The following is a 15,170-nucleotide window of genomic DNA, read 5'->3' on the forward strand; positions in this document are numbered from 1 at the left end:
ATTCACAAGCCACATCTAATATATACAGCAAAAGCAAACTCCTTTCTTTTATCTCCTCATGACCCCTGGATAACCTCAACCCTAATGCCAAAAAACTCACTCTGAATACTAAACTGAAATTTAAGTTCACTCATGTCCACGCTAGCACTAAACTGAAACCACAGTAACTCTCTTAGGCAAGCGTTAGATTTCAGTGACTTGCCTACAAAAGTACAAGACTGGGTTGGAAGTGTGAGTGAGGGTGGGGGTGGGGGGAGAAAGATAATTAAAAAAAAAAAAAAAGTCTGGTATCATGCTACAGACATTCATGCCAGCCACAGTTAAAACAGTGGATCATAAACTATTAAAGGGAGTTTGTCGTGTATCTGAGGTGTATTAATGGGACAATCAGAGAAGAGTTAACTGGAGGAGTATGGGGGTGGTCAGATGGCTGGATGTAATTTTTTTCCCTCTGTTATCAAGATCAATTTTAACAGAGAATTAAGCACCAGTGTGACCCTTTTGGTTGGCAAGAAACTTTTGAGAGAAGGTTTCTCTCTCAATTGCAAACAGAAATTTTACTAATTAATACAAGCTACTGTTTCTGTGTAACATGGGGCACCTTAATAGTGCTTCTTTACTTGCAGTATTTGTAGTAGCTTATGGGGCTGAATGAGCCTCCTCCCCATAGCAGATTGGGTTATAATAATTAAATTCTGTGAATTGATTGCAGTTTTTCCAGCTGTAGTCATTGAATAAAACAAATGTAAATTTTTTCAAATAACTTGTTACTCTTTTATATAATACTTGTTGGGTTTTTTTTTAGGCCACACTTCCTACTTTTGCCCAACACCAAGCATAATAGCTTTGTGGTATGATGCATAATCATTAACTAGATATAATTGTATAAGATTTACATAGAACTTAAAATGGATTTAATTCATAATCTTGTGGGTTATTTGTGAATCCATAAGTGCAAGAAAATTCAGTATAAGATTACACTGTTAGCAGCGAGGAGCAATGTGGCACCATCTCAATGCTGCTGCATTGCACAATGTCTCTTATCAAAAGAGTGCAACTTGTTTAGTTTGGACATGTTGTTTCATGAATGCGTAACAGTCAAATGTGATAAATATCATCTGAGATACTACTTGTGCTATAATGGTGTGATCTTGAAAATAGTATGGGTGACAAAGCAGTGATGCTCGGTAGAAAAAGCACACATAGTACTTATCAGACAACCAAGTTAAAATAAATAATAAATTAGTATCTGTCTTCATTTCTCTCCATCCCACTTCCCAAGATCTTTAAAGTTTTCAGACATTAACTTTGATTTGCTTTTATTGAAAGAAAGGTAAATGAGTGAGGCATGCATTTTTGGGAATGCCGAGATCCATGGTCATTCTGATATGTTCCAAAAGCAGAATCCACTTTGTCTTCCCCCTTGTCCCTTTATCCATGGAAATACTCTTTGTCGGGTTTTTTGAAAAAGCCTATTTTGTAACACTTCTTTCTTTCCCTTTTTAAATCCAGTTTTAATTGGGGAGAGTGGGGTGTGTGTGTGTGTAGAGAGAGTTTAAAAAAATTCTAAACAGGATTTTTTCATTTTTAAATTGACTCCTTTTCAAACAAATAGAGCTCTCCATATTTGAACACATCTGAACTGCTCATTCTTTTTATTGCTCTACAGTGGCACAGCAATTTTTCCCTTCTTCAGCAGCATTGAGGGGTGGTATTGAGAAGAGGCATATTACCAGCTGGTCGTTGTAAATAATCTGCTTGCTGCCCTGTGAAGGCAGTTGGAAAGAGTCCATTTATAGCAATAGATCTCCTGTGGGAATCTTTGAGGATAGCTCATGTTGTGAAGATTAGCACTGTCCTTCACATGCAGGTCGCTTGTGATGACCAATATGTTTCTTGCAGCAGAGGGTGTGGGAATGTTTCCTGGGTCACACAAGACACAGTGACGGGGTCAAAAGCAGGCTGTGATCTCCCCTGTAAAGAAATTGGCAGGGAAATACTATGAGTTCAAGGATCTGTGGAGGATTTGCTAAGCTCCTCCTCATCTATATGTATTTTTCAGTGTAGTAGGTGCTGTAACTGTTTACCCTGAGATGTGGGAACACTGAGCAAGCTTTACACTACAGGAAAGGGACGGTGAAGTTTGAGATTTACAAATTACTGAATTGCCCAAGTAAGTTGCATCCTGTTTACAGAAGGTATAAAGACTTGCATAGAGAAGTCACACCAACAAGACAATGCCATGTCCACGGAGGCACTTACGTGGTCCTAGCTATTTTTTAGGATTATTGGAGACGAGGTTTAACTCTAGGCCAATAGCTTCCTCCATTGAGAGCTGAATTTGTTGCTATCAGTGTAGGTTCTGCTTCTTTCCTCTTGAGCTTAGTGTTCAATCTGAAAATGAAACAGGCACATGAGAGAGAGAGAGAGGAGAAATTTGGCAAGAATGAGCATTGAGGCAAAAGACCTGAAGAATATTCAGAAATCCCTGACATCTTCTGGGTTCAAAGTGAGAGGGTTAGTCAGTGCTGTGGCTATGGGTTACCTCTTTAGGCTTGTCAGGAAAGCAGCTGATCTTTATGGACAAACAGGAGAATACAGAACCTATGCCGTATATTCTGTGTACAAAAAGATCAAATCTTCACCTTCTTTAACAGGAAGCAAATGAGGTATTACTATGAAAGTGTTTTCCTTTGCAGTAGACCCAGGAAGTTTGATCATCTCAGTTAGTTTCCAACTTTGATATTTGACTGGCTCATGCCATCTCCCTTCCACTATACATTATATCCAATTATAGATTGCACTTTTATTTACATTATATTCAATGCAAGGTTTTTATATCAAAATACAACAGACTAAACAAATATTTTATGTAAATTCCTTCAATACAAATCCTACTGCATTTGTTCAGGCTGCATCATCATCAGATTGAAAGTTCCTATCTTTTCTAAAAAGAGTGGTATAGGTATTACAATGGAATTAACCTTCTGTGGGAATTCAGAGACGCATGGTCCTCCCTTTCTCTTTATTTGCTGCTTTATATCAAATCATACACATTCTGCAGATAGACACCATTTCCCCTTTGAAAAACAGTCATGCCTTCCTGATATTGACGACAATAAAATAACATTAAAAAGAAATACAAGTACACATGTATTAGAAAGTGAATTGTTCCTTTTATTACTGCTAGCCATCTATTATAAAAGAGAGAGTTCTAGTTTAATTAACCCAGTTGAGAGTAGCAGATGGGGCAGAATGTCTTGCAGCGATAAGACAATTCAGAAATGGCACCAGATGTTGGAAGCTGTCCCTGGTGGTGTTTGAGTGCAGCACAGATGTTCCAGTCCCACCTGGCTAGTTTCTAAGCACTGCAGGCTAAGCAGCTGTGATGTAACCTATATAATGTACACATAACACTAAAAGCACAATAATTGAACTGCTGCTGCTACTTCTCAGGGTGTGACTGTTCAGAGGTGAAATCTTTAAGGACAAACAAAAATAAGGTCAACTTTTTGGTACTTTTAGGCCATTAGCAAAGTGTGTTTTGGACTAAGCAATTAGCCTTCTGCCTATTCCGTTGTCCCAAATATAATTATTAAAGCTTTTTTCCTTTTCTTTCTAGTTTGGGTTGAATATGCTTTAATGAAAAATAGTTACAATACTGTATTCAAAAGTTAATAATTTAACTGGTAGCTTACAAATGCATGGTTGGGACTTAAATGTTGCTCTAGAGAGAAAGCAAACTTATAAAAAATGAACACCAATGCAAGTTCTGTCCTTGAAATCTTGATACCAAGATCAATGCAGAATCATTCATGCTTTAAGAAACATAAAAACTAAATATAAGAAGACTTTTTTAATTTTTCATGGTAAGCTGCATAATAAATTAAAGATTCCTCCAGTAACAAAACAACATTTATTTTGATATTTTTTGCTTCCCAAGTTTTAATTCTGTAATCCTCCCATTACTTAGTTGTTTACACCATACTGGCACCATCTCCTGTCAGTTTGATCTCTCAAGCTTCATTGCGCTGTATGAATTACTGTTTTAGAATGAATTGTGAAACAGAACTTGCATCTTGTATTTCCTGCCACCTATATGGCAAAGCACAATCAGCTAGTTCTGCAGCATAGGCAAGAATATCCAATTTGTCTAGGTTCATATAAATACAGAATGGTGGTGGTAATAAAGCCTCAAAAAATGGTACAGACATATGACAGAACCAACAAACCCTGACTGCCAAATGCAAGAGGTTTACAAATAAAATGAAATGCCTGAAAGCAGCTTACAGAAAGCCCTTGTCAAGTTCATTGAGCAGGGTATCGCTCCACAATCCTGTTTCCTCTCATTTCTAGGTGGATCAACTGACCCGTTTGGAGGATTCGCTGACTTTGGCTGTGCTGCTGCCTCAGCAAGTTTCCCCTTGCCACAAGGTAGGATAACTTACTGACTGAAAAACTGCCATTAGGGATGAGGAGAGGGGAATGAAGCCACTTTCCTTTTTGTGGCATTATTGGCAGTCAGTTCCCTTTCCTGGAGCTGGTTTGTGGTGTTAGTTTGACCAAGAAAGTCACATGCTCACCTCAGTGGTGCTTGATGTTTTTTGGTCTCTTATGGGTATTTTCACACAGTTGAGGCTAAATAAAGAACAGCTTTCTGGTTTTGATAAATGATTCTTCTGTACTTCTTTATTGGGTATGGGTTAAAACCCTATTTTGCCTTATTTGATGCACCCTGCCTTGCTGGGAAGCATCCCTTAGCAATGTTGCTATGAAGTCATAAGATACCTTAGAGGAAATTGGCAGACTTCATAGTCACATCTATCAAAAGAATACAGGGAGTGAGGGGAAATAGTACATAAGTAGTTAGAGAAAATGGTGGTTAATAATGGAAATTTAGATGAGTCTTTTACCCTCCCTCTTCATTTCAAAGTGATTCAGATTCCCATGCATCCGACGAAGTGGGTATTCACCCACGAAAGCTCATGCTCCAATACGTCTGTTAGTCTATAAGGTGCCACAGGATTCTTTGCTGCTTTTACAGATCCAGACTAACACGGCTACCCCTCTGATACTCAGATTCCCAAGTTGCTTTTAATATCATTGCCCGTCCTGAATGTCAGGTGGCTTAGAGGAGAGTTTGTGGATGTCACAAATCAGTATTTAAATTTCAGCTTTGTATTGGCATAAGGTTTAAGCACTTAAATGGCCCAGGGAAACACAATTGTGGTATGTTGCAGTCAGGAAGCGAGAACCCCATTTCTTGGCGATAGCAGATCTAGTTGATTCTGAAATTTACAAGGGCCTTATTTCAGAAAACACTGTATCAGCGGGAGCTCCAAGCGTGACTTTGTTTTAATGAAAGTAGAATTCCATACAAACTGACATTTGGAATTATGGTCTCACTTGAACTATAACAAAATAAGATGTGGCTTTTAGGGTGGAAAATCAAGACAATAAAACTTACTCAAAGTATTCAACACTTCCAAGTTTTGTGGGTGTAGTGTGCCAGGTGACAAACACACATTAAACAGCAGAAAAAACTTCACACAGTAAAAACATTGTTTTTATATTTGGAAATGGGGAGGGGGAGCTTTTTTTAATAGGAGTCTTAGTGATATGCTGAGTGTTCCCACAGACAGTATTTGTGAACTCTTCATGCTTTCTTGGCTGTTGTTGATAGAACTAATCGCTAACTGATATACCTAATCGCTGTTCGTCAAAATGTTCTAATGCCTTATGTAAGATCATCTGACCAACTTTTTGCTCTTAGAAAAGGCAGCCTTTCTCCTTATCTTTCAAGAGCAAAAAGTTGGTCAGATGATCTTACATAAGGCATTAGAACATTTTGACGAACAGCGATTAGGTATATCAGTTAGTGATTAGTGCAGCAGCCTATTAAGTGCCACACAGGTGTTCAGGGCCACGGTGGGGAGAGATGCCTCTCCTCTAGCCCTGGACCTGCCACAGCCAGGGGAGAGGCACCTTTCCCTGCGGACCCCAGCCCAGTCCTGCTGCAGCCGGGGAGAGGTGCCTCTTCCCACTGGCCCCAGATCTGCTGTAGCTGGGGAGAAGCACCTTTCCTGCAGCCCCAGCCCTGGACCTGGTGTGGTCACCCAGCCCAGGTGCTGCTGCAGGGATTGAGAGCTGGGGGGAGCCTTCGCTCCCTGCTGGAGCCCTCACCCCTCGCACTCCAACCCTCTGCCTCAGCCCCACCCCAGAGCCCTCACCCTCCCACACTCCAAACCCCTTGGCCCCACCCCATGAATTGTATGTACACCAATATGGAGGTGATGTGAGACATCACCTCCATATTCGTGCGCATAACAAAATTCATTCCACACATTGGCTGCCAGGATCCTTTCTAGGACAGGGGTATTATAGCAACTTTATTAATCTGGAATATGAGAGCACACCAAATTGGGAGGCTTGTGAATGTCCATGAGGACACAAATACAAAGGGATTTTGGTATGTTGGAAATTCTGGGGGAAAATAACAATAGAAAGTTTGACCTTTGCCCAAAGCTCAGACTGAGTACTACATTGACAAATTGGAATTTAACCTCGGGGTAACCCCACCTTCCCACACTCCCACAAACAATTCAGCTATAAAAGTCTAACAAATAAAAACAAAAATGTAGGCTCATATGCAATGAGGAATAGCAGCCTACCTGTGCTGGAAGAATGATAATCCCTAAAGATACCTAAAATCCCACTTGTCTTCCAAGATTAACAAAACATTTGTATAGTATAACTGGAGAGACAAAGGTAAACTGGCTTTGATGGATGTCAAGGGGGATACTATCAAGATTTCAAAACCTCCAAGTGGAATAGGAGTTACACCTGGAAGGACTGACATGAGGCCAAGTTATGCCCTCAATACTCTGGTATAACTCTATTGTCTTCAGTGGACTATGCTTATGCATATCCGTGGGCTAAAACTGATGGATGGTGCTTCATAGCTTAGCTAAATGACAACTTGTTTCCAAGTATAGGAAAGATATGAACACCAAGGAGGGCAAGGAACTGTTTATGGAGGCACAAGGAATATATCTAGGAGTAAGAGAAAAGCTCTTTCTTCTAACAAGGAGAATGTATCCATAATGAAATATCATGCTGGGGAGTGGTTTCTCAAGGGAAATGGAGCCCACATCGCTTGTGATGCTTAAAACTATTCTGAACAAAGTAGTAGTTAGCAAACCAGAGTAAACAGTCTTATGCTAGCAAAGTATGTTGGAGGTGACCACGTAAAATCTCTTCTTTCTTTAACTTCTGCTTTTCTGAGCTCAGCCTTCCAGTAGGAGTCGATGGTGCTCAGCCACTTGCAGGAGCCAACTTAACAATGTTGCTCAATATGGATATTTGCAGTTGACCAAAAAGTATGGAGCTACAATCACAAGGGGTGTAGTTCTTGCTCTTCAGCCAGTTGGGAGTTGTGCCTCCGCTAAGGATCTAGGAGTAAATCCAGAATGAATGAAGACGTTTCGGTGACAGATTAGTAAATCTTTTGGCAAATTGGCTGTAGATCAGCCCTGGGAATCTTTTTGCATTATTTGCTACATTTAGGAAAGCTGTGTTGGGCATCTGTGGGTTAAAACACGCCTTTAATATTTCAACCAACAGGAAAAAAGCAGCACTGTCCTAATGGTACAGGCTTCCTTACTTGTAAAAAGAACTTTATTTTGAATAAGTATTACAAGTATAAAGCTGCCTACTATGCAAATAATTTGTGTATGAATACAGCCTGAAATGACACAATCCTTTATCTGCATTAACATGATTAATCTATACCGATCACCATTATGCAGTGGGCCAGGAGTCTTGTGAAATGATTAATCATTCTCTAACAATATAAGCCCCTCTAGTAATCCTTTCTTCCTGGATTAATCATCTTTGATCAAGTTTCCAAAAAGGGGGGCAAAATTTTCTCCTCTTACCCCACTTTTTTCTTGTTGTGTGTTCAGATCTGTGCATCCAGTACACATGGAATCAGCACATTCAGCGTTTACAAGTCCATCAGAAATACTTAAAGTGGGTTTAAATCTTTAATATGCAGTACTAATTGAAATCCTCCGATACAGTCCCTTTTGTAAGGGAAATGAAAGCCAAATGTTCTAGTAAGGCCCTGAGCTAAAGAACATTAGTCCATTACTTGCATTAAAACTACTGGTAGTGCTTGGATTTTGTAAATGAACTTGCTTCTTTCCTCCTGCCCCTTTTCCATTACTTAAAATTAATACACTAGTGAAGGTAAGGGTAACTAAAACCAGGTTTGAAAACACAGGTGTTCAAGCATTTACATGGAGTGTAAAATATTATTGCAGTTGCTTTTGACTAGACAAAATACAGCTCTAGGAAATAGCCAGGTGTGTGGATTGTACTCTTAGCCAGGTGCATGGGTCTGGTAACTTTGAAACCAGTGAAATCTTAGTCAGAGCCTCTTCCTTTGCTCATGCAGGGGGAAGTGGAGTTGATTTAATCATTCATTAGAGTTCAGAGCTCTTTCCCTACAGCAGGGATATTGCTTGCAGCCTAACTGGGAATGAGCACTTCAGCATGAGATACAACCTACAGGGGAATATCATAATTCTTGGGCATGGTGGAAATGTTCCCTCTAAGCTGTGCATCCATGTAGCAAATAGAGCAGTCCTGTGCATTTCATATGCCAGAAGAATGATATTAATCGACTACATCCAGGTCCGTAAAACATTAGCCACATCAGCAAAAAGCTGACCTGTGCAATGCCTCCCCACCCCCAAAAAAACCCTCTGGAAGATTGTGGCTCTTTAGAAACAAAACAACACAAACTACGACAGCTTTTGGGATATTTTAAATAACTTTCACTATAAAATGTTACCCATGATGTTTCTTGTAACTTACTTTACTTCCTGTAAGTGAAGGAAACTTATTTTAATGTCAGTGGTTTGTCTGATCTTTATAAAGGTAAGGAAATAGAAGGAAGTAAGGATCCTGTCATATCCTGGGCTGGCTGGTCCGTATGTAAGGATTAGGGCATGTGATCTGAAACAGGTACATATCAAAGCATTCTGTACTCTCATAGCCCAGGGGAAATAGTACTTATGATGTTAGCAGGCAACAAAGTAAGAGAAGGACCCTCTGGTAATCTGTTTTGAAAGCTCTTGGTTTTATTGGTATCCCACTTAGTGTCACTGTGTTCCTATGTTGCAAAAGCTATTAATTATATGTAATCAGAAAGTTTGTAATAAATGGCTGTTTTCTTGTATACTTTATTATGACAGTGGAATTGTGCCTCTCATGTACAGTGACTGCATAATACCCATTAGCTGGGATCATGGCTCTGAGAATATCAGAGTATCGGATTAATGTACTGGCAAGTTTGATTCTTAAACTTCTAGCCCTGCTTTTGACAGAACCTCAAATCTACTTTTCCAGTGTCTGTTTGGAGGCATTTGGATGCTGCAAACTTAGTTGAAGGAAACCTGTGTCCCACTTGTCCAGGTCCATAGGTGACACATTATCAGTTGTAGTTTTCTGTCTGTGCGTGGGTGTTTCATATTTCCTTTGCTACCTTGTTAAAACTGTTGGAATATTTATGAGAAGGAGTGATGTCCAGATGGAGATTCTACCTGCAGATGTTAATCTGGACGGACGCAAATCAGGTCTCATTTGTTTCAGTTCACAGAATGTGGCATTTTTCTGTGCCTTTCAAAATCTTTTACCTTCTTTCTCTCACCCCCAGGTACAGCAGCAAGTGGGAACGGAGACTTCGGCGACTGGAGTGCCTTCAACCAAGCCTCTCCATGTCCCAGTGCTTCAGCAGGAGAGCTCTTCGGTGGCACTGCACAGCCAGCTGTAGAGCTCTTCGGTAGCTCGCAGCCAGCTCTTGGCCATCCTCCAGCTGCCTCAAATTCTACTGACCTCTTTGATTTGATGGGCTCCTCTCAGGCAACCATGGCTTCTTCACAAAGCATGAATTTTGCTATGATGAGCTCTAGTGCTGTGGGCATCGGTCTACCCATGTCAAGGTCACAGGTATGCTGTTGTTACTCAATCCCTTAATGACTGGTTCCTCTGTGAAGAAAAGGTTCTAGGATGCTTTTGTCCTATTTTAGCTTAAACCTTCTTGTTACCCCCTAGCTCTCAGATGCAGTCTTTTATCACTCAGTCGCTCTATCTGAGATGCACTGTCATCCTTTTTGGGGGAGGGAAGGTTTTAAAGTTAGAACCTGAAAAAAACCGATAGAATATGTGTGCAGCCTACATCATCAGGTAACTGATGGACCAGTCCTCACCCTCAGCTGTGTGCTGCTCTGATGCACAGAAGGGTTACTCCAGTGGAAAGTAATTGGCTGTTGAAACCAAAGCACATTGACTCTTCTGCAAAAACCTACAAATGCATTTAAAAAAGCCCAGAATAGAATGGACTCCTTGCCTGGGAGATGCCAGGCAACTCTGATTTGGTGACACAATCCACTGATGCAATGCTTAGTGCTAACGTATGAAATACCATCCTGATCGTTTCCAAGAAGATACCAACTGATGGGGAAACTACTTTGAAAGAGATGAACATCCATGTATCATAAAAACTGATGACATCTCTCTTTGCAAATGAGAAGGTTAAAAAGCCAAACATAAACAACCATTTGTTGTACTTTAATGACATGATGGAACTGTTTATTTCTTAAACACGGCAGTAGTAAATGTTAGGGAGTGAATGGCATCATTTCAAAAAACTTTTTTCTTTTGTTTCTAGCCTTTGCAGAATGTTAACAGTATGCTGCAGAAGCCCAGTCCTCTTTATAATCCGAATGCAGAGATGGTTCCAAAAAATGCCAGCAAAACGCTACCATCCACTTGGTCAGACCCCAGTGTAAATATCAGTTTGGACAATTTAGTACCTGGTATGCAGCCTTCCAAACCCCAGCAGCCATCGCTTAATACAATGATTCAGCAACAGAGTAAGTGATCCCATTGATTTAATTATACTTCACTAGCATAACCTGCTGTACAGATGTTACCAATGTGTCTTTTTAAAAAAAAACCTGACCCCTTTGCTAGATCACCTTTTCTCTTAATTTTATTCATAATCTTATTTTTCATTTGCTACATTGCCTCTTACCATTGGCAGCTCTGTTACTGTAACGTGATCCAGAAGAATGAGCCTGGGAATGTTTCAGGGGTGTGAAGCCAAGTCTCTAACTGCAGAGGCTTGCATCATTCCCATATCTTCGCATTAGGATTCCCTCATCTCTTAAGCTCTTCCTATGCGTGGTATCAGCTATCTGTCCTCGGAGCTCAATTTGTTAGCAATAGTTAACTTGGGTGTAAGACACATTGTAAAACTTTGTTAGACTTTTCTGAATTTTAACTGAAGAAGGAAGAGATGTGGAAATTAGTCATTTTTTTGGAGGCTAACTGGCTACTGAACATAAATCTAACTTTGTCTTTTTTCACTGTAAAGTCACAATATAGTTACATAACTTCTAAAATTGTAATTCACCATGTTCAACCCTAGGATGTTGATTAAATTAAGGGCTGTTGTATTTCATTTTCCTGCAGATATGCAACAACCTGTGAATGTTATGACTCAAAATTTTGCAGCTGTGAGCCTCAACTCCCAGTCCAACGTGATGCCTGTTCGACCCCCAACAAGTTCATTGATGGGAGGGCCCATTCCTGTGGGAATGGGGATGCCCAGTGTTATGACGGGTACAATGGGTATGACCTCCTTGGGAAACACACCTGTGATGAACCAGGGAATTCTGGGAATGAATGTGAACATGGGGGTGCCAGCTGCTGGAATGGGTTTGACAGGCACAATGGGCTTGGGGGTACCCAATATAGCTATGACCTCTGCGATGACCCCTGGAACTGTGCAACCCAAGCAAGATGCCTTTGCAAATTTTGCCAGTTTTAGCAAATAAAGATTGTAAAGGATTGGTCAGAGTGAATGAAGGATTTTTAGCTGCACAAATAGAGCTGGGGGAGGGATGGAGAACACTGATCAATACCTTTCCTTTTATCAGTTAATTAAAATGAACCTGCATAAAGAACCAAAAGGCTGTTTTGTAAATGCTGAAACACCGAGCGTTCAAGCTCTGGGGAGACGAAAGGTTCTTCTGATGAATCAATTGGATGACTTTGCAATTAAGAGGCCATTGTTTTGTAGCAAGACCATCAAAAGCCTTTCTAGAAGGAAGAACCAATTTTATCATTGAAACTTGTGGGGAGACTGGAATGGGGGTTGGGTAAATCTGTTTGAATCTAATTTTATACTTTTCTTTTTTTTTCTTGAAGACCTTGATTTTTCTCTCCCTGAATCACTTTGTCATAATTGAAGCCATTCCTTTTACTACCACTCTGAGTCCATATTTGAAGTCACTCAAGTACAATGATCAGTTTTTTATAAGAATATATATTTTTGTCCAAAAAAACAAAGCTTACGTATGTGCTTATGGCTAATTCAAAGGGACCTGAAATGTGTATATATACTTTTGCTGATGTTCCAGCAACACTGCTATAATATCCAAATTTTTATTGTAAAAACCTCTTTAAGCAATTTGATCATTAAGAGGTTTAGGGGCTTTTCACACCTTTACTGCTATAATTAATACCCAGTGCTGAACTGGGAGAAATTTCATCCAGAGCTGTTTTATGGTTTCCTTTCAGAAAACTCCAGCATATAAACACTTTTTGCAGTTCTACTTCAGTGGCAACTTTATGCCACATGTACCCCTAGGGGCCACTGGGTTAGTGTCAGCAGCAGTCAAAAGGAAAAAAAATCATCTTTACAAAAAGAAAAGTAAAAAGGTAACTACATTGTCTTTTAAATCTCTAAACCCTTGTCAATCCAACAGCATTGGATTTTAGATTTTATACAACATTTGGTGACTTTTTGATGTAAATATGGCATTAGCAGCAGTGGAATCCAATAGAAAGGAGTTAAATATATATAATACATATATATATTATTATTATTAAAGGAAACCTGTAGCAGTCAAAGATTTTATTGATTTAATGAAAATAAAGGAAATTAATTAAGGTTTTGTTTTCCTGCTGTACTTCTGCATTTTAAGTTCACATACAAATCATGATTCTAGAGTCTGGAATACAAAGACATGGTTATACTCACAAGCTGGGAGTATTATTGAGAATAAGCACTATATTATAGGTATGAAATTTATTACCTCCCCTTTCTTATGTTGGATTTCTTTTTTATTATTAAATTGATAAAACTTTGTTTCCATTGTATTGACAATGTTCTGTTATACATGACATTAAAATGGTCATTGAAATCAATGTTGGGCCACTTTTCCTTTCATTCCATTTGACGTTTATAAGTGTGTTTGGGAAAAAAAATAATTATAATGTGGGCAAAGTAATTTTTATAAATAATTTAAATTTGTTTAATGACTTCTTATCTACAGCCTTTCCTATCTGGCTCTACTGTTAGGAATTAAAAATGAAGCAGGCAAGATATCCTGACCTGCTCCAGCCTTGCTAATGCTCCATCTACAACATTTCTAATTAGGCAGAAATTCATGTACTTCAGCTAAGTGGTAATGAAAAGTGATTCATTTGCTGAATAAGAGATGAGAGTGAGTGTAATTAGCTGACTGTGGTTTTTAATCTTTCAACAATTCAATGTGTTTAAATTAGTTTCAAAGAATAGGAGCTTTCAAGTGTTGTTACATCAAAGTAATCAAGGCAGACTATAGTGGATGAGCAAGATCTTGTCTCCAGTTGCCATTTTGAAACCTTTAAACTTCGTTGGAATAATCATCTTCAGAACTTATCTTGTGACAGATGGTACGATTCAAGCTGGTTTGGAAAACAGAATTGCAAGATGGAGGGAAGAGATTATTTTTGGAGAGTATGGCGGAGAACCACAGAAAGCCAAACAAATAGGACAAACTGTTAGATTGTGTCGCAACTTGAGACTGTCAGACAGTCAAAGCGAATGTCTTCTGAGTAAACAATTGGAAGCTACAGTGAGCTGTTTAGACTGATGTGCTTGAAACTCAGTTTGACTGGTTGTTATGGATGGGGCCTGACAGTCTTTTATCTGAATATACAATCTATGTCCCTGCCTGGTTTCTCCGATATTTTTAGAAGTTAACTCATTGGGGTTACTCTAGTCCCTATTATAAATCCTCTTTTTTTCCCCCTAGGTATCTTTTGTAGCCAATGGATTGGAATAGCTCCGAATGAAGTCATCTTGGTCAATGGTTTATATAGACCCACCCTATTCATTTCATAGATATAATACCTCTGTCCTTAGACCATCATAATAATATTGAACTGAGTCTTAGCATAGACCAACACAACAGTAGGCTATTGGTCCATAAAGAATTATGAAAAAGGTGAGGCATGGGCTAATATGGCTCCCTGACGTTCATTGGAACACCTCAGGGGTTTTTCCATCCTTAAAGGTTCTGCCCAAGGAAAAAGTGAATCATATATATGTGCTCAGGCTGGGCACTTCTCTGCAAACTTCAGCCCAAGATATGTATGTAAAGAGAGAGAGGACCATACAAGGCGTTTTGCTCATAGTGCAAAGCAGATGCTCAGCAAATATAGGAAGATGCTGGGAGGTGTGACCCTGGGTGCTTCCCCTTAATGAAAAGCAATTCTAGGGACATTGCACTCCCAGGATTAATAAACACAAGAATAATCCAGTAGTTTGCCCTCCCTGCAGCCTAGAAGCTATTGGGTTGATGTATTTAGTACTACTTAATTGTTTGTTTTTTTGTTTTTTAATGAAGTTTCCCAACCCTGCCATAAGTCTAATTCCACTCTGCTAATTTCTTTTAAAAATAGCAAGACTGGTTTGCGGACAGTTACATGACCAAGTTGACTGACTAACTTATTACAACATATTGCAAATGTTAGGGTGACACATGCACATGTGGAAGGATAGGAGAAACTTCCCAAAAGTCTTTCAATGAGAGAGCTTCTTGTTCAGTTCTAGACTAGGATTTCTCAATCTCTCTTCAGTGCATGTCCCCTGTTGGGAGCACTGATGTGGACTGACCACCTGTGATTTAGCCACCATGTCATCTAAATCTGCAGGGTTAGTCAACAGGGGTAAAAATGCTTGTGACCAATACAGTCTAGCACTTCAGCTGGTGATATTTCACCTATGGGAGAGAGTGACAGGTTGCATCATGGAACCTCCTCCTTGGAAA

At 39.5% G+C, this 15,170-nt stretch overlaps 1 protein-coding gene across 2 annotated transcripts in view; it reads left to right on the forward strand.

Moving 5' to 3' along the window:
* Nucleotides 1–13,281, forward strand: part of CLINT1 (clathrin interactor 1) — a 77,623-nt gene extending 64,342 nt beyond the window's left edge. Inside the window, exons 9-12 of one of the 2 annotated variants that reach the window (XM_050961292.1) lie at nt 4,357–4,434; nt 9,722–10,014; nt 10,736–10,940; nt 11,542–13,281. In XM_050961292.1, the coding sequence (XP_050817249.1) occupies nt 4,357–4,434; nt 9,722–10,014; nt 10,736–10,940; nt 11,542–11,906 (941 nt within the window). In that variant the 3' untranslated portion in view covers nt 11,907–13,281. The remainder of the gene's footprint in view (nt 1–4,356; nt 4,435–9,721; nt 10,015–10,735; nt 10,941–11,541) is intronic. The other variant, XM_050961293.1, reaches the window with a different exon arrangement.
* The last annotated feature ends 1,889 nt before the right edge of the window (nt 13,282–15,170 follow it).

Source organism: Gopherus flavomarginatus, chromosome 7 (genome assembly GCF_025201925.1).
Source record: "Gopherus flavomarginatus isolate rGopFla2 chromosome 7, rGopFla2.mat.asm, whole genome shotgun sequence".
Classification (NCBI taxonomy): domain Eukaryota; kingdom Metazoa; phylum Chordata; order Testudines; family Testudinidae; genus Gopherus; species Gopherus flavomarginatus.